General features: G+C 46.2%; 6 protein-coding genes across 6 annotated transcripts; 1 reads left to right on the top strand and 5 right to left on the bottom strand.

Annotated features, from left to right (window-relative positions):
* Positions 1-111: 111 nt before the first annotated feature.
* Triagg1_9176 (uncharacterized protein) lies at positions 112-3188 on the bottom strand (the record flags this gene model as incomplete). The annotated part of the gene is made up of 7 exons (XM_062904104.1): positions 112-468; positions 818-1165; positions 1232-1330; positions 1412-1577; positions 2052-2950; positions 3003-3069; positions 3124-3188. The coding sequence occupies 7 exons, from the start codon at positions 3186-3188 to the stop codon at positions 112-114; spliced, it is 2001 nt and encodes a 666-aa protein (XP_062751949.1).
* A 2097-nt stretch (positions 3189-5285) lies between these two features.
* On the top strand, positions 5286-7247 carry Triagg1_9175 (uncharacterized protein; the record flags this gene model as incomplete). Its single annotated transcript, XM_062904103.1, has 3 exons — positions 5286-6175; positions 6258-6945; positions 7041-7247. 3 exons carry the CDS (start codon positions 5286-5288, stop codon positions 7245-7247), a joined length of 1785 nt encoding a protein of 594 aa, XP_062751948.1.
* A 597-nt stretch (positions 7248-7844) lies between these two features.
* Triagg1_9174 (uncharacterized protein) lies at positions 7845-10822 on the bottom strand (the record flags this gene model as incomplete). The annotated part of the gene is made up of 7 exons (XM_062904102.1): positions 7845-7916; positions 8005-8017; positions 8087-8220; positions 8299-8902; positions 8957-9308; positions 9359-10395; positions 10728-10822. The coding sequence occupies 7 exons, from the start codon at positions 10820-10822 to the stop codon at positions 7845-7847; spliced, it is 2307 nt and encodes a 768-aa protein (XP_062751947.1).
* Positions 10823-12410: 1588 nt separating this feature from the next.
* Positions 12411-13313, bottom strand: Triagg1_9173 (uncharacterized protein; the record flags this gene model as incomplete). Its single annotated transcript, XM_062904101.1, has 1 exon — positions 12411-13313. One exon carries the CDS (start codon positions 13311-13313, stop codon positions 12411-12413), a length of 903 nt encoding a protein of 300 aa, XP_062751946.1.
* A 2517-nt stretch (positions 13314-15830) lies between these two features.
* Positions 15831-16516, bottom strand: Triagg1_9172 (uncharacterized protein; the record flags this gene model as incomplete). The annotated part of the gene is made up of 2 exons (XM_062904100.1): positions 15831-16132; positions 16204-16516. 2 exons carry the CDS (start codon positions 16514-16516, stop codon positions 15831-15833), a joined length of 615 nt encoding a protein of 204 aa, XP_062751945.1.
* Positions 16517-17163: 647 nt separating this feature from the next.
* Triagg1_9171 (uncharacterized protein) lies at positions 17164-18647 on the bottom strand (the record flags this gene model as incomplete). Its single annotated transcript, XM_062904099.1, has 5 exons — positions 17164-17368; positions 17427-17591; positions 17652-17734; positions 18090-18501; positions 18562-18647. The coding sequence occupies 5 exons, from the start codon at positions 18645-18647 to the stop codon at positions 17164-17166; spliced, it is 951 nt and encodes a 316-aa protein (XP_062751944.1).
* Positions 18648-20802: the final 2155 nt, after the last annotated feature.

The raw sequence follows: 20802 nt of genomic DNA, 5'->3' as shown, positions 1-20802 counted from the left end.
CCACAATCTGTTTGGCAGGGAGTTGAATAGGATTAATGACGAGATTTTGGAGACTCTAAAGAGATAAAGGTATTATTTGGGATTGATATAGTCGATTCAGAAGTAGTTCCATCATATGCCATTAGTTTCTCTCGGAATTGCGCAAAACACCACATCTTCTCCTTCAGTCAACTCTTCCGCATCATAGCCTTCGTCCTCTGCATCTGGGTATTCAACCTTGAGAACTAAATGCGATAGACTCTTGATTCGTTGCTGCTCTTTCTCATTACCGAGCATGGCTCCCCTACGATAATCTTCCTCGCTCACAACATGATCCGTTCCTTTGCCCACAAGGACTTTACTTACGCGGAACGCAAATACGAAGTCATCACCATTCTTGAATGCTGTAACAGCTTTGTTAGAAGCCATGTTCCCAGCTTCGGATCCTCCAAAGCTAATTGGTCCAACATGAGGTATGGCACTGTCAATCTGTATGGTGGGGTAGCTCCGAACAGCGTGCGACGTGTGCATGTTGGCCTCAATGCCGGTAACTATTTTTAAGCCGGTGATGACATAGACGAGTTTACGATGGCGGGATATTTAGAGATAGCAGCAGACATCGTCGTTTTCGACACAACTTTGGATGTATGACGACGTGGGAACAATTTGCATCGTTTCGACGGTATGGAAGGAAAATTGTTCTCCTTGCTGGCGAATTTATTTATTAGTGAGACGCTTTATTCGGCTGAACTATCCCCGTCTGCAACTATTCCAGCCCAGTCGGCCTTCATGTCCCCGCATTTACATAGGCCTACCTTGTCTCTCGTCCGATACTAACTCGGACATTTAGACCGAATATGCTGAAGAATCTCACTAGAATAGAGAATCTCTCGCCCTGTAGCTGATCCTTAGTGTGCTCGACACTCATTTTCTTCGTCGAAAAGATGTCTGAGTCCGAAGGCGGAACCCAATGAAGCGGCCGCTCGGGTTTCTTCACAGAGGTGATGACATTGCCGAGTTTGATGGGTCCGTTTGGAGGATAATCCCACGTTGGCGCATAAAAGAATAGATTCTGATTGTTTGCCATAACTAATATTGATCCTTTTTCGCCACCTAGTCCGATATGCGTGGTGGATGGGCAGTAGACCGGTTTCAACTCTAGTAAGATGAGGCCACAGAATGGAGCCTGACACAAATGTACAGCGTATCGGTGCCATTTTTCTATCGATAAAGCGCGAACGAGGCTACATACATTATGTAGAAGTGCAATAAACAACGCATATGCCTGGAGTTTTATTGGTGCGTTTCGGGCAGGATTCAAGAGGGCACCAATAGGAGTTGTGTGCTGTTTCTGGTGCAATTCCAAATATCAATGAAGGCCCTAGCAGTCCGAATTCTAGTTGACCAATCTTTGAACAAAAGGGCAGCTTACTTTTACTGAACATGTCAATGGGATGATGGTCATTTTGCTGTAGCCGTCGGCCAAGTCAATGATGACATCTCTGTCGATCTGCTCAATATCAAGATCATCCAAATCAAGATGGTACAAAAGCTTGATCCAAAAACACCATAATTCTTGGTTGATAATCGGCAAAGTGCTTTGAAGTTTAGGCCAATCTATTACGCAACACTTCGTACCGCCTTTCTCTCTATGTGCTGGGTATGTATGCAGTGTACCATGACCAGGCAATGCTTTGACCCGCGCCCAAGGTGGGGTGGGCGGTTACTGGCCCCTTATCATCTCATACGAACTAACTGAAGGAAAATTCTGCAAGCCTCATGTCATGTCATTCATGCTATAAATATCAGTACAAGCATTGGGTATGGGACCTAGAGGGAGAGAACCTTTTCATTCTAGTAATCCTCTATGGTTCACGAGAGAAATTATACGAGACAACCCTGCTAGACTCATTGATAGCGCGAACATATTTCATTCCCAGACTATGGAGAGCCTAACTATTTCATGATGATTCACTCCAAATACCCCGATCTTCTTTACGTGGAAGTTATTTCCCAACGCTAAATTCCAGTATTAGCCCCTTGCCCAGTCAGAGTGAGATCGTTCGACTTACCGTGCCACAAGCTTCTTGGCGCTAACCTTTCCATCGTACAAAGCCTGAACTCCCTCGACAATGCTGTTCAAGCCATCTGGAAGAATCTCCACAGGATGGGGCCTGAATTTGCCTTCTGCCAGCAGATGACTCAGGTATCTGTAGAAGAAGTAGGCAAATTCGCCATCCGCATACGCTTGTTCCTCATTGATGAAACTGTGGGAGACGTGATAGGCAGAGGAGACGAATGTGCGAGTAAACTTGATGGTCTCGGGAAACTTCCAGGTCTGGTCAGTAGGGGGGTCCACCATGTTGATGTGGCCACCGCCCGACGCGAGAAGGACTTCGGTGATACGCTCGTAGCTGCCGTGTCCGGACACAGCGTCGAACGCAATCCTGATTTTAGCAGACCCGGCGGCGGCAAGGATTTGCTCAGTCACATCCCCCTTTCGATAGTCGATGATGTGGTCCGCTGCGTTGAGCGACTGAACGTAGTCGATTCCATTGCCAGCAACGGTGATGATGGGTCCAATCTTGCTTAGCTTGGCCAGCTGGAGAGCGTAGGCGCCCACGGCTGTTGCTCCGCCCCAAATCAGGATGGGTGTCTTTTGAGCAGACTCATTGACGGTTGTTGGGAGGGGAACGCCCAGATACTGATACAGAGCAAGGGCTGCCGTCATGAAAGATAGGGGAAGCCCGGCGCCTGATTCGAGGGAAATATTAGGGGGCAGGGAGAAAGTGGTCGAGGCCGGGACAACTGTATACTCTGCATAAGTGCCGTGAGGCTGGAACATTCTGTGAAATCCCTCAACACGGTCGCCCGGCTTGTATTCGAACACTTCAGAGCCCACAGCTTCGACTGTGCCAGACACATCATCACCGACGTTGAAGGCAGTTGATTGATCACGATTTTTGGTAAACTGCCGAGGTTAGTTTATGAAACCGGGGTTGACAACTCAATAAAAATATTACCTTCCAATCTTTTGGATTCAGACCGGTGTAAGCAACTTTGATGAGAACATCCTTTGGTCCTGGCTTTCTGGGAGGTCATGAGTAATGATAATCTCGATCATTAGTTGACTGAGCGGCTCACGGAATCTCAGCTTCTCTCACAAAGCCAGAATAGGTAGGCTTGCCGTAGATGACAAGTTCTTGCATTTTCGATAATTTACGAGTCGAATTAAGGATAGAGTAATAATGAGAAAACTATCGGCGTGAAGTTGTTTGAAGAATTAACTTGTGATTGCAGTGATGTAGCGATGAGCTAATGAGTCTCGTAGTGTTGCTGTAATGATGATCTTTATATATATTTATGTTTGTGTAGTTTTATCTTTCCACCAACATTAATAATTGCTCTACATACATATACGTATAAAACCAATATTATTAATTGCAGTCTCTAAATATGTTGGCCTGATTGTAGAAACTGCCGATATCAGAGCTGACACAACTTTCATGAATGCCGACAAAGCGCCGCTGCGGATAACGCCGTTTACATGCGGAGATGTCGTCATTAAGGTATATTCTAAGCAGACGGCTGACCAAGCTAGTGCTTATACCAATACAGCAGCAAAGATGGAAAACTTTCGGAAAGTCGGTGCCTGTAGGTCTCCCGAAATCCCTGTGGCTGTCCAATCATTGATGAATATCAATCCGGATATTATTCTGGAAGGATGGTGAAGTTGATTTCCAGCATTGGTTGTAGATGCTAGTTCTATCGGGGCGCAATCTCCATGTCTTTAGATCGAATATAAGCACCGCAATCATGTTTTAGAATGTGGGCCGTGTGAATAACAGTGGCTGGAAACTTTGCAAATTCTAAATATGCCAACCTAACGCATAACAGCCTATCTTGACTTTTCTCAATTATAGAGTTGCAGGGTTAGTTCAGAAGTCTGCCGCCTGCAACGAACTAGGCTGTAGAGGAGCATCACTACCTAGTAGATACAGCCTTGGAGTGTCATTACTGGTAGCTGTAAAAGGCAGCATTTAGGGTTCAAAGTCCAATTATGCCTATTGGTATTGGTTGACCGCACTGGCTTGATAATGCAAGAGTTGGATCACACGTAGCAAGGTGCGGGTGGGAGTGCTAGCTGAGGACTAGATGGAGACTGAATCAGACAACGAATAGTTTATCCTCGGTTAAGAATTTGACAGCCCAGCTCAAAAAGCTGCACATTGCCACCTTCTCTAATGAATTATTAATCTTCTTCAAGATTGTCCCAGCTTCAAGTTCTATATTGTGCACATGTTGACATAGATTGACTGTCCCATTATATTAGAGTGAGGCCAAGCGGTTTAACCTTGGGTACAGCATGTTACCCGGAATCAAGCTCCTCGATATGGTGTGCGTTATGATTCAACTTGAAAGCATCCAACTGCCGCATCTGTATTGCCATATTGTACATTCATCAAAGACACATGCTATTATACTTAGGCAGTTTACTTTGCTTCATCCCGCCTTACACCAACATGCCTTTTAGTTAGTTTACATTTTGATTGCTGGTTGCCCTAATTATGAACATGTAATGAAGTATCTAGAACGTTATCAATTGCCTAGATGCTAATATGGATTTCTCGGTTTCTTTTCATAATGTAGAGCAAATGAGTTTGTGTTTATTGGCAGCTGAAGATAAAATGCTCAGTTCAGGTTAAGCCAGACAAGATTGAGATCAGGTCTCAGTGACTTAGAGGCTGCGGCGTATGCGGGGGATGGTTCCGCGTAACCTGTACCTCTCCGAAAGTGACCCAATGATGTCACTTTATCGGCCATTTTGATGACTCATTACTCGTGACCTCGCTGGATCGACAGATAAGATAAACACCCGCAACGTTTGTGGCGGGGCAAGCACCAGATAGCGATATCGCTATCGATACGGAGTGTGATACCAGTTTGAAGAAGTCGCGCTCCTCTATCTTTTGCTTTGAAAAAGTCAACGCTTTTCTCCTTCATCAAACTCGTGACTTGCAATCGCATATATGAAGCGACCATGATGATTATCAACCCATTCTACGCGCACAAAAATCCGTGACGATATCTCACTGAAACTGATGATCATTTTATAGTGGTAAGGCGGGGCTGCAAATTGGTGGGGTATCTTTGTACCTTGGACTAACACTTCAAACTTTTAGCTGCTGTTACTCATTTTTCTCCTCTGCCATCTCGACAAACTCCCGCAAGCTGTCGAGCTGCCGCTCATTATACCAAACGATAGCTTCACACGGCTTTTTGAAATCCCTTCACCGATTTCGAAAATGAGCTCGAAACCCGTCATTGGCCTTCTCGGAGGCGGCCAGCTGGGCCGAATGCTGTGCCAGGCCGCCGCTCCCCTCGATGTCGAAATCGCGATTCTCGATGCCGAAAACGCTCCCGCGAAGCAGATCAACCACAACAGCCACAACATCAATGGCTCATACAAGGACGCAGAGAAGATTAGGGAGCTAGCCTCTCACTGCAGCGTCCTCAGCGTCGAGACGGAGCACGTCGACACGACCGTATTGGAAGAGATTGCCACGACTACAAAGGTTGCCGTCTGCCCGTCTTGGAAGACGCTGCGTCTGATCCAGGACAAGTACGAGCAAAAGACATATTTCGCCGGCCAGGGAATCCCTGTTGCGGAGTCGGTGGCCATTGAGGGATCTGGTGACGCCATGCTCGCCTCTCTCAAGGCTGTCTCTGCCAAGTTTGGGTATCCCTGGATGCTGAAATCTAGGAAGGATTCTTATGACGGCAGAGGAAATCTCAAAATCTCCAACGAAGCCGATCTGGGGCGTGCTGTTGCCGAGTTTGGCAACTTTAGCTGCTATGCGGAAAAGTTTGTTCCTTTCCAATGCGAGCTGTCTGTGCTCGTCATCCGCACTGAAGACGAGGAGGGTCAGACAAAGCGCCTGCTACCATATCCTGCAGTAGAGACGGTGCACGAAGACAACATCTGCTCGCGAGTCTATCTGCCGCCTCGAACAACTCCCGCTGCTGCTTGTGAGCGAGCCCAGCAGGTTGCCAGCGACGTTGTTGGCAAGCTGTGGGGAAGAGGCATTTTTGCTGTTGAGATGTTTGTCACCCAAGATAACCAAATTCTGGTCAACGAGATTGCGCCTCGACCGCACAACTCGGGACATCTTTTTATTGAAGCAGTGCCGTACATGTAAGCAACTCTCCCGTCACTCTGACCATCTCTGTGCCTATCACTTTCATGTGTTTCTATGAAGCCTAACGGTCCACCCCAGGTCACAGTACAAGGCACAGCTCACCTCGATTCTCGACCAAACTCTTCCCGCCAAGATTGAGCCTTACGTCTCTTCCAGTATCATGATCAATATCCTTGGGGGCGCTAACCCCGATTCCCATCTGGATCTTGTCGAGAAAGCCAAGTCCATGTACGGAAACAAGATGGCTGTCTATGTCCATCTCTACGGCAAAGAGTCAAAGCCCAGTCGAAAGATTGGCCACATCACAGTTACTGGTCTGGTGGCCAGCATAACAGAGCTCGAGGAGTTTGCAAAGCCCCTTGTTGACATGGCTAGCGACATTCGACAAGAGAGACTGCAGGCACGCACCAAGGCTCTTCGACCAGAGCAAGCCGTTTCCAAGGCCACACAGGCACCTCTCGTCCTCGTAACCATGGGCTCAGACTCCGACCTCCCAGTGCTCAAGGCCGGCATCGACATTCTCAACCAATTTGGCGTGCCGTGGGAAGTCGACATCACATCGGCGCACCGCACGCCGGCCAAGATGGCTGACGTCGCCACAAAGGCAGCTGGTCGTGGCATCAAGGTCATCATCGCGGCAGCTGGAGGAGCCGCTCATCTGCCCGGAATGGTGTCTGCTTACACACCACTGCCCGTGATCGGTGTCCCCGTCAAAGCCACACATCTCGACGGTGTTGATTCTCTGTATTCGATTGTTCAGATGCCTGTAAGTTCAAGTTCACCCGGTTCCCTTCATAGAACTCTCTCTTCGGTTATCATATAACCCTCTCCTCGCTCTTGATGATGCTAACAAACTCCCAGCGAGGCGTACCGACGGCCACGGTTGGCATCAACAACTCGACCAACGCGGCTCTCCTCGCCATTCGATGCCTGGGTGCTTTCATTCCCGAATACCTCAACAAGATGAAGGCGTATCAGCTCGAGAATGAAAAGCAGGTGGAGGAAAAGGCGATCAAGTTACGGGAGATCAACGTTGAGGCATACCTCGCGCAAATGAAGAAGGCATAACTTGCTTCTCTGAAATTGTGCGTTCAACTACCAAGTACGCTCATATGCTTCAGTCATGCAGTGTTGGCCGTGAAATGTGTTCATGAGCTTTGTTTATGAAGGCGCATCGAATTTTATACCATGATTACAACATGTGTGATATACCACAGTGTTTCAGCAGTTTCGCTTAAAGCTGTGGCGCAATATTTAGATGCAAAGATCGCGAGGGGAAACACATACAGAAATTATCACGCAAAGAAGCCAGTGTTGTCGAATGTCTACTGATATTGACAGCCGAGTGATTTTATGAGAAATGAGCTACTATCAGCTGCCATAATTAATACCAGCTACAATCATTACCATCAGCTACCATCAGCTAGTTGTGCTACTATCAGCTACTAGTGATCGTCTTTTGAATGCCTCCGGGTGTGATAGCCCTCTTTCACCTGGCTTTTATTGGCATTCTCGCTCAAGGCGTATGAAATTTCACACTTCAACGGCATGTGAACATTCTTCCATCTAGCTTTTATTGTGCAGTCTCGTTAAACACGCTTGGCCTTTTTGCAATCCAAGGGCATCTTATATCAGCTGAACACCGAGCAATACATAACTGGTGCCTTAGTGGTCACCGTGGAGGTCGAAATCTTCATCGCCCTTTGAGTCTTCCTCACCATACAATGGTTCAATACCCTGGAATACGTGCGTTAAGTCGTGCAAACTTGATCGGTGATCATAACATTTGAAGCAAAGCGAGAAGTTATTTGGGCAATCGACGCACTTCCACTGGCAACCTATAATTGCCTATATGTTATGGTATTGTTAACAACTGGTTCGGCTCATGGAAGAGGCGGCTCGCTTACCATAAAACAGCTTTTGCCATAATATGAGGTCCAGTCTCCCGGTTCAATCTTGTGGAAGTTATCACCCACTCCTCTATGCCCTCAGAGGTGATTCTGACGCGCTCCTTGGGCTCCAGTAAATGCCTCAAGTCTGTCTGATTGTCTGAAAAGTTCATCAGCTTCAATGCTGACCACTCTCCTCCGGCGCCATTTGCACGACTTCAGACCCATACGTCAGCACCTCGCTCAACCAACATGGTGATGACATCTGCAGAACCCGATCTTGCTGCCCACATCAGAGGAGTCCAACCATCCTCATCTTCCACATTGATATCCGTATCTTTATACTGGTCCAAAAGATACGCGACGATATGTGTTGAATCCGTTCCCGCCGCAAAGTGTATCGGCAATCGACTATACTTGTCTCTTGTGTCAACATTCGCACCGGCCGCCACCAGGACTCTTACACACTCGGGTGGTGATAAACAGGCAATATGTAGCGCAGTTCTGCCTTGGCTGTCAGCGAGATTGATGTCAGCCTTACGCCTGATGAAGAACTTTATAATTCTGATGATGTTCGTGACATGGTGCCTGACCAAAACCACTGCACGAATGATAGGATAGCCCAGGCTACCACCGAATTTGTTAATTGGTACCCTGACTTCGTCAACGAGATACTTGACCATTTTCTCGAGGCCCCAGTCGTCTTCAATATCGAATGCAGTGTATAATAACGACTTGCCGTACTTGGGATCAACTGCCTCGCGATCGGCCCCAGCATCAACGAGAAATTTAACAATGCTCAGATCGCCGTTAACGACGACTATATGTAAGATGCTGCCAAAATCAGGTCCAAATATGTTGACATTGGCCCCACACCTAACAAGATACCTGGCAGCACTTAGGTTTTGCTCTCTGACGGCGATAGCCAGTGGTGTATATCCATCTTCATCCTGAGTGTCAATTGGGACCACCGCCGAGGCTAGTAGTAGCTCGACGATTGAAACTCTTGTCCTTCTCTGGATGAAATGGAGCAGGGTCTGGCGCTTCTCGTTGACATGACCCGCATTACTACCATTGCGATTAGACAGCAGTAGCCTGAAACACTCTTCAGCTTGTCTGTAGCCTTGGTCCCCGGCTAGCAGGATATCAAGTGCATTGTCGCCGTTATTATTTCGAAAATAGGCATTGGCCCCAGCATCTAGCAGAAGCTTGACGCATTTCGAATGACGGAAGAAGCAGGCTATCTGGAGAGCTGTGTATCCCAGGAAATATCTTTTCCAGGGTGCTGACATTCCAGATCAGGCTTAGCATTATGTTTGATGAGAGCTTCAACTGTCTCGGGCAGATTGAGTTGCGTAGCCCTGGAGAGTGCAGTCCCCAGGATGCTATCGTGGTCGATAGGAAGGCCTTTTGAGAGTAACTCTTGGACGATGGTGGGATATTTGACAGCAGCGATGAGTGCAGTTAGGCCATCAGGACCTACTTGGTTGACATCAACTTTTTCGTCTTGCAGTATGTATTCAGCCGATTCACTGCCGCCATGAAAGAGGGCGGCGATTAGCGGAGGATATGAAACACCGTCGGAGTGATTGATGTCTGCTCCGTTCTGAACTAGGAGCTTCGCGATGTCCAAATGGCATCCATAGAAAGCTCTTGAAAGCGGTGTCTTTATGTTCACAAAATATGTGTCAAGAGCGTTAACCTCGGCGCCGTGTTGGATCAACATTGATACGAACTCAGAGTCTCCAGTCTCGATTGCCACCGTTAAAAGCATAGGCTTGTCAGGAGGTTGCACGTTAAAGTCTTGGTTTGGTTCATACTGGAGCAATATACGGGCAATGTCAGTATATCCGTTCTCAACGGCCCCGTACAGAGCCGAACTGACTGTGCTCAAGATGTCCGGCTTAACCGCATAGCTCAGTAAAATCCGGACACATTCTGTCGCACCGTGTGTAGCGGCGAAGAGTAGATGCGGCCTTACGGAGAGCTTGCCAGCCTCGTTTTCTTCGCCACTCACAAACTCGATACCAGATTTGATGAGCAACGTTAATACTTTGTGTTTGTAGTTATCGATTGCCATTTGAATCAAATCGGACTTTGAGTCGTCCTTCATGGTTGTGCTCTTTTCTAAGATTAGTTTGACTGTTTGAGGGGATCCACAACCGACAGCCAAGGCAATGGCAGAGGCTTTACCCAGATCGCTCCTCGTCAAATCTGGCTTAGAATCGGATGCCAGCAGAATCTCCATGGAAGAAACACGGTTCCATAGCACTGCATTACTGATTGCTGTCGGCATATAGATTTCCCTAAACTCATCAACATCATCACTACATGTAGATTGTAGTATGGTTGTGAGGAGACTATCAAGTCCAATAGAAGAGGCTCGATGGAATAAGTCCTCCGGTCACTCGAAGGTCTTCAAATCCGGTACTTTATCAACAAGAGCTTTGACGGTATCCGGGTTTCCTTGGCTAGAGCTTTGACGGTATCCGGGTTTCCTTGGCTAGCTGCCCAACACAGCGCGTATTTGAGCTCTTCTTGGTCCACTGACACATGACGCAGTAGTGTGCCAAATATGGTGCTGTGGCCCGCCCGAGCTGCCTCTGAGATGGCGAACCAACAATCTGTCTGAAAGAAAGGTTGTCTAATCGTGTCTTACTGTTCCTCGCGGATGGCGAAGTCGAAAATATTCCGCAAGGAGATCTTCCGCATGGAATTCAATGCCACTAGGCTCATAGATCCTTGCGTCTTCATCGATATCGTACCCGTAGTCGACCTCTCTGATCGGTATTTGATCAAGCAAAGTATCCAAGATCCATCGTGTCCCGTCCTCTCTTTTCCAGGCGGTTTTATAATCGTCGCGTATACCGTGAACAGTAATTACACTATATAATATCAGTTTTGCCATTTCTAACATCTCGAAACTGCCATTTGGTATCGTACTCAAATTTGATGTCAGATGGGTCTAATGAAATGGAGATCAGTCTGGATCCGCGCTTTGTTGTTCTGGACTCTGATGACCAGTCACTCCAGGTTTTAGAAGACAGAAAAGTTGACGGATTGTCAGTGTGAGATATTTGATCTTTGTCAACACATCCGGTGTTTAGTTGTATCTCTGAACCATCGTCTGCCATTGCACTAGAAAGAGCTGCTTTGATATGAATGATATTTTAACGTGGAGAATAGGTACTCCGTATGAATTGGAGATTAAGCAATCGTTCGAATGAAAGGCTATGTGATGGTGTTATATAGAATTTTGTTGAATGTGGGTCTTCCTCCGGTTTGTTTGTTACAATACGTCGTACAACGCTGCAAGGCTCATCACAAGCCGCGTGTTTCTTTGTCATCACATAGATACAAGCAGCAGTCGATGAGGCATTTCTTTGTGTGCTATCACAAGGCTCTTTGTAACCTGATTTCTATGCTCCATCTTATTGATCAATCGCTAATTTCTGCAACTCTCTTAAGCACCAGTTACAGATTGCGGCGGCACAAATGGTGTGACACCCCCTCACTGGAAGCCTCGTCCTATGGTGCAAACGCGACAGATCTTACTCAGCCCTTCGAAACTTCTAGCTACGCAACTCTGTAGCACTGTGGTGGAATATATGTTTTGATAAATAAAAGCTGGTTGATGTATTGCTTATTTAGAACTCGATACTAGGTAAACCTATAGTCCCTGCTTAAACGGCTAAGCTATCGTCTAGTGTTTTCGCCACTCGAAATAGTTCGTTCTAAATGTGACGCTGCAGAGGTCGTTTAGATGGATGCTACCCAACTCATCATCGCCATACGTGACATTCTTGTTGGACCTTGCTCCCACATCGTGAGGAGTTGGTTGCAAGATGATGGGATCGTCTCTCGGTATCTTCTTGAAACATCCTTGTATAGCCGTCTTAAGATCTGTCCGACAAGAGAAATCGACTTTACACAGGAATTTTTCCCGACCTTGAGTGAGGCAGGAATACCTGAGGGCTGCGAGGGATTCTCCGAGAGAGTCCACGTCGCAATGCGGTTATGAGGCCGATTATCAATGACATGCATTGCACCGCTCAGGGTAATAGCATTTGACGCAGGGCCAGGTCAAGAAGGATTAAGATGCAAGGTTAGCTTATTGCAATCACACCTTAGCTCATATATTATGGGCCTATGCTATAATCTTGAGAATACATCTTACTTAAATCAGGGCTTTACAAAGATAAGTAACCGTTGTGCTAAACAGAAATGCCATGAAATGCTAGTGTTCAGAGTGCTGTGACAAACATACAGTTAATTGAGCTTGGATAGCGTATGGACTATAAACTATTTCTTGACGGTACTATCAAGCCTTCGTCCACCTATTCTACCTGCTCTTCGAGAAAGATTTATCCCCCCCGTCTTTCTCCCAGATCGATTTATTCTGCACGATAAACTCCTCCATGCTCTGTGATGGGTGGCCAATAATCTTCTCAAACAAATCGTTAGTACCAGCCATAAGACCATCACGATGCATCTCGCCCGCCGCGTTGAAATGCTGCTCCAGGTACGGCATTTCAACGGGCGAGAATGACCCAATCAAGACGCTGGCCTTGACTTGCTCGTAGCGAATTTCTCTTCCAAGCTGCTTCGACAGAACATTGGCAATCTCAGGCGGCGTCAACTCGGTAGGACCAACCACTGGATATGACTGTCCCTCATGGCCGGCAGGGTTCTCAAGCAGCGTGGCGGTCAACTCTCCAATGTCCTCAGTAGAGACTGAAGCAAATTTGCCCGTTGGGCTAAAAGTAACGGCGAAGCGATCTTCTTCCCTGATCAGTTTGCTAGCAAAGATGAGCCATTCGTGGAAAACCGTTGGTTGCAGATGCGTGACAGGCGTGCCAGCCCAGTCAAAAACTCGCTCCGAAAGCCAGTGGTTAGTGGAAGCATTGCTGGGGACTTCGGATCTCGCAACAATTTGAGACATGTTGACGATGTATTCGGCTTCGGCCTCTTTAGCCGCTTGAGCAAAAATAGTAGTTGCATCGATGAGCCCTGGCGCTACAGGATACACAAAATAAGCTCTCTTGACGCCCTTGAATGCGCGTCGGACTGAACGCAAATCAAGGAGATCTCCAACAACGACTTCAGCGCCTTGAGCTTCAAGCTGGCGCGAGCGATCATCCTCTTTGTGGACAAATGCACGCACAGAAAGACCTTTCTGTAACAGACACTTGATTGTAGCGCGTCCAGTAGAGCCCGTGGCGCCAGTGATGAGAATTGGAGCCATTGTGAGACTGATTGCTGTTGGAGTTGCGGGTTTGAAGTTTAAAGTATCTGTAAGTTTATAGCTTGTTGTAAGACAATAAGAGGTGATGATGAGGACATCTGATATCATGTCTCTGGCATTGTATTTATACAACACGAGTATTCAAGAACATGGGTTGGGCGGATGCAACGCCTGGCTCCATCTTTGACAATCTGAGAAACCCCCATGGTAATCTATCTTGCCTATTTGGGTGATTAGTATACGTTTTAATGAACGTCGGATACATTTAAGCCAGAGTTTAACGCTGGATAGTGTGGAGAGACTCAGCCATTGGAACTGAGTTTCAGCCATGTGCGAAGTAATGTGTTACCACTATAGCAATTGACAATTGAGCCTACCATCCGTGCAACCCTGGTTTCTGTTGCTGTTAACAACTGTCTTCTAAGATTAATAAACAGTTTCATCATTCTGTGCATAGGTTGAATCACCTATTGCGTGTTGCTTCCACCAAGAATAGCGTGGTACAGATGATGCATTGCGTGTATTGCTGCCTGTTACTCCTCACAAGTGCCAGAATGGGTAAAGACATGATCCTCAGTAAGAATCAAGCACTCCCCAGTATTTCGTAGATATTTGCTAACAACCACTAACCATCAATCTTTGCTGTAAGATTGCTTTCATACATCACAAAGAGTAAAACACGTTCATCTTCTGCTTCTTTATTCATCACTCACATTACCTAACCTGAATGTTGAAGCTGTAATAGCACACATCTCTCCTATCCCCACCAACACCACAACTCTGTTTATCCTAATGACAAAATGATACGCGCGTTCCATGGAGTTATAAAATTAGCACACCATTTGAAACCACTTTGTAATGTCGCAAGACGCCGATCCAGTATAACTCTGAGAGGCTGAAGAATCCTTCCGAGCTACGTGCCTTGGAAAATGTTTGGATTGGTAATCTTGTTGGACCCATTGAAGCCACCTTGAGGAAGATGACAAAGGAGTTGTGCAAGATACAGTGAGCTCTTATGGAATAACAATACATATAACACGACACACAGTGCTCTTCATTATCGAGGAGAGACAGTATGAGCACAGTGCAAAACCTACCTGAGCTGTTTAGTAATTATTAAATAGCGTTCAGTAATCATGAATGAAGCCACATGTGTCGTCTTGCTGAGTGATATGGTCTAAATATATGTATTGCAGGGGTCACGTATCTGAATTGTACGTCTTATGGATTCGTAAACATATTGCTGCCTCAATAATGGTGTCATATTGAGCTGAGGAAGTAGTTGAACTGGCAACAATAATAACAGTAGCTAAAATTTTGACCAGCATCCTCCGCTAGAGATAAAGATTGCATTAAGTATGCCATCGCCATAGTAACACTTATTATAGTGTAGTCATTCTTGGGAATGGAACAGATTCCAGCCAAATCAACTCATCTTGCCTCTAAAACATGTCTCTTACAAATTATATCTGAAGTGAATGTTCTGCTAATCTGTCATATCAGACTCTCCGTTAATTTTACCTCGGTATATGGATTCTTCCGGCGTCATTCCCATCTCTGCGACCTTTTTGGCCCGTCTTCTGTTCTGGGATACATCTTACTATTACGTTAGTGGATGAACATTGTTATATAAGGAAGAACTTACAGTGTAATCGCCACAGAACGAACATAATGCACTGCACTGCATACATGATGCCGCATATAACAAGTGCAGGGACATATCTGGGCGCCCATTCAGCTCGAAACGTCTGGGACCCAATAGCGTTGCCAATGCAAACTGCAATGAACATGATGGCGCTGGTGACGGACTTTTTAGTTCTCCCGGCAACATTGGATGGTAGCAATGACCAAATGAGCAATGCCGGTAGTCGGCCTGTTGCCATCATAAGATAGAGACCCCATCGAGTCCATAATAAGCCTTCCTTGGGCAACAGTCCCAAGGTCAACGTGCCGACAAATGACGGGATAGTTGAGCCTATCATGAGGAACACTAAGTCATTTTAGTTGGCAGAAGTGTAGCTGTGAATAGGCAATTTTGATCCTACATCTAGTTCGAGGCTTCTTTAGCGACCAAACTCCGCCGAGTAACATCCACGCAATAGCTAGAAGATCTAATGGAATGATGCCCTTGACTATCGTTTCCAGATTTGTAAACCCAAACGAGATAAAGATGAGATTGCCAAATGCCGCCGTTCCACCAAAAGGTATCCCCGGCAGCAATAACTGTAAAAAAGAAGACGTAAGTCTGCGGGTCTTTGAGAGTATCTTGAACCTGGCTCCAACACCATGTACGGTGACTGTCAGATCCGGTCTGGTTATTGGCGATTCTTGTAGCAACAATATGCTTCTCCTTTCTGGATAGCCATCCAACTTCGTTAGGTGTTCCTACAAAGAACAGTGCCACAAGCGATAAGAGCATCGTCCACGATCCCAGAAAAATACTAATCCACCGCCATGAGCCAAGAGTGCTTTCGTGTCTCTTGGCAACGTTACCGATTCCGTACATGGCTAATTGCGCTATAATGTCAAAACCACTGTTCGCCGTTGACCAAATGATGGATCGCATGGTATGCTCTTGACTGACGTAGAAGGATGCCGTGATGAGAAGAAAAGCAGGGGAAATTGTGCATTCGAAAGGCCTTGCAACGACCGCAGAGCTGCAACTTGGGCAAAATCCTGTACAAATGCGATGCAGAGGACAACGACGCTCCAGCAAAACATGCAGATAAATAGTGTCTTGTTCACGCTGAATCGCTGCATCAAGTAGTTCCCGGGAGTTTCGCCGACGAAATAGGCAATATAGAACGCAGTCGTCAACCCTATTAGGAGACATTATCAGCAATCATAGCCACGTACTACAGATTCGTCATTCGTCACGAATACCACTCACACGATAATTGCTGACCGGCCAGTCCCATGTCATTGATCATTCCAAACGTTGCTTGCGTAGAGACGGCCGTTTTATCTGCCTGTTGGGTGCCGTAGCATAGCCACATGAGCGGCAAAAGAATGCGATCAATCTTTTTGAGGACACACTTGTATTCATCTTTGGTATACTTTGCATTGACTGTATCCAATATGCTGTCCTGAGCCCTTGTCACAGCGTGCATGTCAACAATCTCTGTAACCATAGTGCTCTCATCTGGAGGCGCTTGTTTCTCGTCTCCATGCAAAAGTGCTGCCATGGTATCGAATCGCGACATCCAGACGCAATGTCAAGGAAAACGAGGGGATGAATTGTGACACAACTGAGTTGTACAGGACCAGGTAGCACTGATATTAGTCAAAGGCCGCCCTGAAATTATGAGAGTGAGGTCTTGTCTGAGGTCTGAGACAATTCAGTGTTCCCTTCCTATGAGTGGATCTTGAGGAGTAAGAAACGGGACGGGCCATTGGTAACATCGTAATGCTCTTTCTGTCTGACAGATATCCGGAGTTCGGTAGGTTGGGAGCACGTAAGAACACGCAAATAAACATTTTCGAAAGCAGTGGGTAATGATGTCTAGGTTTAAGGAGCTTCGTGTCTTTGTGTGCCGTCATGTAGCATCGAGGTATCAATGAACCATGGACTACAAGAAAGCAACGCCACATAACGGGCAAACGGAACTCAGGTATTAAACCACTATTGAATTAATGAAAAAGAATGAACGTCTGTAGGCAAAGTGACGGAGCCTTCTAACCTATGCCAACAGCGTCATAAGTTGGTAGCTACAGACTTGATATGGCCATGTATAATTGATGAAGCATGATAATCCTCTTCTTGCAATTTTTTTTTCCAATTTAAAGATTCTACCACTCTGTTGCCGAAACATGTTAGCAAAGTCATTTACGTAGATACCATTATTTTTACTCACCGCTGAATCCCCAGCTCAAGCTCTGCCTCGTCAACAGCAAAAGTGATCCGGAACCACCCCGGTCGTTCTGAGCGATATGCCTCTCCAGTAGCTATCCAAACCTTGTTGTCAATCATTCTCCACGCCAAATCTCGCTCGGCCTCTACTGTAGGAGAAGAGAGATGTTTCGATAAGTCGACCCAGATAAACGGCCCAGCGTGCCTGATACCAGTCAGAATTGTGTAAAATTGGCGATGCTCAATTGCAATTGCAGACTTACGCCGGCACATATGGTATGTCGTGCTGCTTCAAGAGCGCAATGCAATGCTCATAAGCGGCGGATAATCTTTGAGTGAGTGTATCAAAATAGGTACTTAGAAAGTCTGCATCGTTCAAAATGCCACACCAAGCTGCGTCGGCCAAGGATGATGGCCAAGCGAATTTCCTGCGAATCGCCAATTCAGTCCATGTATTCTACAAAAAGAAAGGCGTGTAAAATACTCACGATACCGCACGTATGGCAGCATGCAAGTCGGGATTTGCCTGAGATACAAAGGCACCAAGTCTGATCCCATTAGAGCAGAAGTCCTGGGGGTATTGTCAGAGACAGAGATGTAGCAGTCGGAAGGATGAAAACTTGCCTTGCTCATACCATAGAGACAATGAACTAGAGACGGGTCGATGTATTTCTCAATGTCAAAGGTGAGGATGGAAGTGAATCTTGGTGGGGTGGGAAAGTCTCTGCTTGCAAAGATGGAATTTGCATATACTTCGTCACTTGAACATGCTCAGTAAGTGCCCGGTGTACTGTTAATAAATGTTCCACCTACCTGATCAAGTGTATCTTGTACTTTGCGCATAACCTGAGGTAAGCTTCAAGCACATGGGGTTCATAACACACTCCAAAAGGGTTATGCGGATGGCATAACAGCAGCGCTCTCACAGGCGTCCCGTTTTGAATGGACTGTACCAAGGCCTCCTCGTAGCACTTTACAGCCTCTAGTGACGTAGGGTGAGTTGGCTTTGGCTGACACTCGAAATCGACGAGAACAGGCTTCACGCCGGCACGATTGACAAGATCACTAATGAATCCCACGTACGTCGGACGGCCGAGTAAGATTCCCTCGCCAAATTCGCAGAGGCAGAAAGCAAGGCAGTCAATTACTGAGGATACACCTGCGAGGACTGTGACTTGCTTCAGTTCAAGGGGTCTTCTTGGGCGGAAAGCTGTGTTATTCATGAAGTCGGCGATGCTTTGGCGTAATCGGTCTGAGCCAACGGAACCGTCGCCATATGTGAGAGACCTCTTGGTGATGGACAAGTGAGAGTTGATGTGCGAGGCTATTTCGTCGTGCCTGTGATACAGATAAGACAAGGCCAACACAGTGAACCCGTTCAAGTTTGCATAGTCTTACATCAATCTGTTTTCTGCCACCCCTAGAGACACGATTCCCGATGGATTGGTATGCACGTCGTAGGCATTGGATGAACCCTTACCCATGATACTTTGATATCGTTGGGCTGAATGTTGGACATGGCTCGTTGTGACAGCATCTTGGCGGCAGTGTTAGCTTGATGGGAGCTAAGCAAAGAGATACGTATTGAAGATTGTCAGCGTCGTGGATCGCTCTAACCGCTGGTATAGTGTATCTCTCACAAAGAGGATTTCATCTTATTACTGAAAGTCGTAGGTCCTTTAATACAAGTGATCACTGGAAGGCTCATGGCTGTAGCAACTCCACACCACTGCCATCGTGTGTTTACTGCCCAAAATTCATCATCTTCATCCAGTAAATGGCGATTGATGATGTGACGTAAATGGATCTGACCCCGACATGCCAGAGACACAACCAATCATCTTGTCTAGCTCGCTAACATCGCCACCCCACATGGCGCTATCAACACTTGCAACCGAACTACTGAAATTGATGGATTTAGTGTGGAAGAGCGAGAACATGCCCAAGGCTTTCTTCTATTGGAACGGGTGGGATGTCCATGAGAGTATCGGAGATACGATGACTCACTGTTACCTCAGCCTACATGTATAAACTACATCGATATCGACGGTAGCCATTTTCGCTACTTTGCCTGTATAACAAGCGAGTTGGGCGTGTTGTGTTGGGTGCCGATTTTGGCGAGGGCAGCCGCTCTATTGGTGGTTGCAGCATGACTTCGGTTGCTCTCTAGACTGGGCTTGCGAGATACGGAGCTTGAGAAGACTTCATTTGTATATGGAATCATCTGTCTTAATGGCCCAAGATGAACTTGATGCAGTAACTAGCGTCAACGAATGGACTCGCTTAATCTTTCCCCATCGCTTGCCTGCCCGGCAGAGCGCTGCTACTAAAGCTACATGAAGATTTAGCTAAGCACATGGCAAGCGTTGGAGAAGTGAATCCGTTACTTTTTGATCAATAGATGCTATCCCTTATGCTTCTTCTTCGTCTTTTTGGCAACGCGAATACGGTTGAGGCATCGCCAAATATATTTTCTTTGATGAAATGAAGAATAATATGCTTATCACTTGCTTTTAGTAATAAAGGTTGCACGAGAGTCCTTTTATTATCTACATTATAGATAAGTGCAATAGCAGATGCTAAAGACATGGAGCAATAGTAGCTGATACTAGCTGATACTAGCTGATACTAGCTGATACTAGCTAATAGTAATGAAAGTAGCTGAAAGCAGCTGATAGTAGCTGATAGTAGCTGAACGTAGAGAAAGTAGTAATAGTCGTTAATAGTCGTTGATGGTTTGAGGAGCTAACTACCGAGACACTAAAATAAAAGATCTTTCCTCGCATCTCATTCTGACACTTGAACGTCACGCCGCTGGGATGCTGGATGAATAGCTTGCTTCAGAGTAGCGAAATAGTGAATCCCCACCTCAACAGTAGAAACAGCCCCAACGCAAGCAACTCCACAGTAAACATAAGGAACCCTGTGATCTAGTTGGTATAATTATAGAATGACAATTATAGGTTAAAAACTCACATTTTTTGTGTCTAGCCAAAAACAGCTTCATAGCTAATAAGCTCGCATTGTCGTTTTGTAAGCCCATTTTTTTTTTCATTTAGCCATTATATATAAAGGTAAGGTAGGGAAAGCTTCATGTTACTTTATTTCAGTAGAAAGCGGTAGTAATGGGGAGCTAGGAGGTGGTGGCGAGGGAGAGCTGGGAGGCGGGGTATTTATCCGCCTGAGAAGAAATCCTTCTTTCTAAGCGAAGTATAATAAGTTAATACCTACATGTAGGTTTATATAATAATAAGAGTTATAAACCCACCTATTTGCCTCGTCCCAAGCGTTGAGCTGCGGCTGTTGCTGCTGATGTTGATGTTTGGTCCAAGATGGCGCCAGAGCTCGGAATGTTAATGGTGCCACTGCGGAGTATCGTTCGTGTTGATATCGCTATTCGTGTTGATGTTGATGTTCGGTGCAAGGTGGTAGACGTGCCGGGAAAGCTGATGTTGATGTTGCTCTACGCGTTAATGTTGATGTTGATGTTGATGTTGCTCTTCGCGTTGATGTTGATGTTGATGTATTCAATTTTTTGGCTTCTCACTGGTTTTCATCACTCGTCAACGGCTGGGCATCACGTTCCCTTACTATTTGCTGGGCATTACGTTCCCTTACTATTTGTGTTGCTGTCAATTT

This window comes from Trichoderma aggressivum (assembly GCF_033847375.1).
Source record: "Trichoderma aggressivum f. europaeum strain CBS 100526 chromosome Unknown scaffold_049, whole genome shotgun sequence".
In the NCBI taxonomy this organism is placed as follows: Eukaryota; Fungi; Ascomycota; class Sordariomycetes; order Hypocreales; family Hypocreaceae; genus Trichoderma; species Trichoderma aggressivum.
The sequence above is the reverse complement of the archived record's forward strand: the minus strand, read 5'-3'. Positions and strand labels throughout refer to the sequence as shown.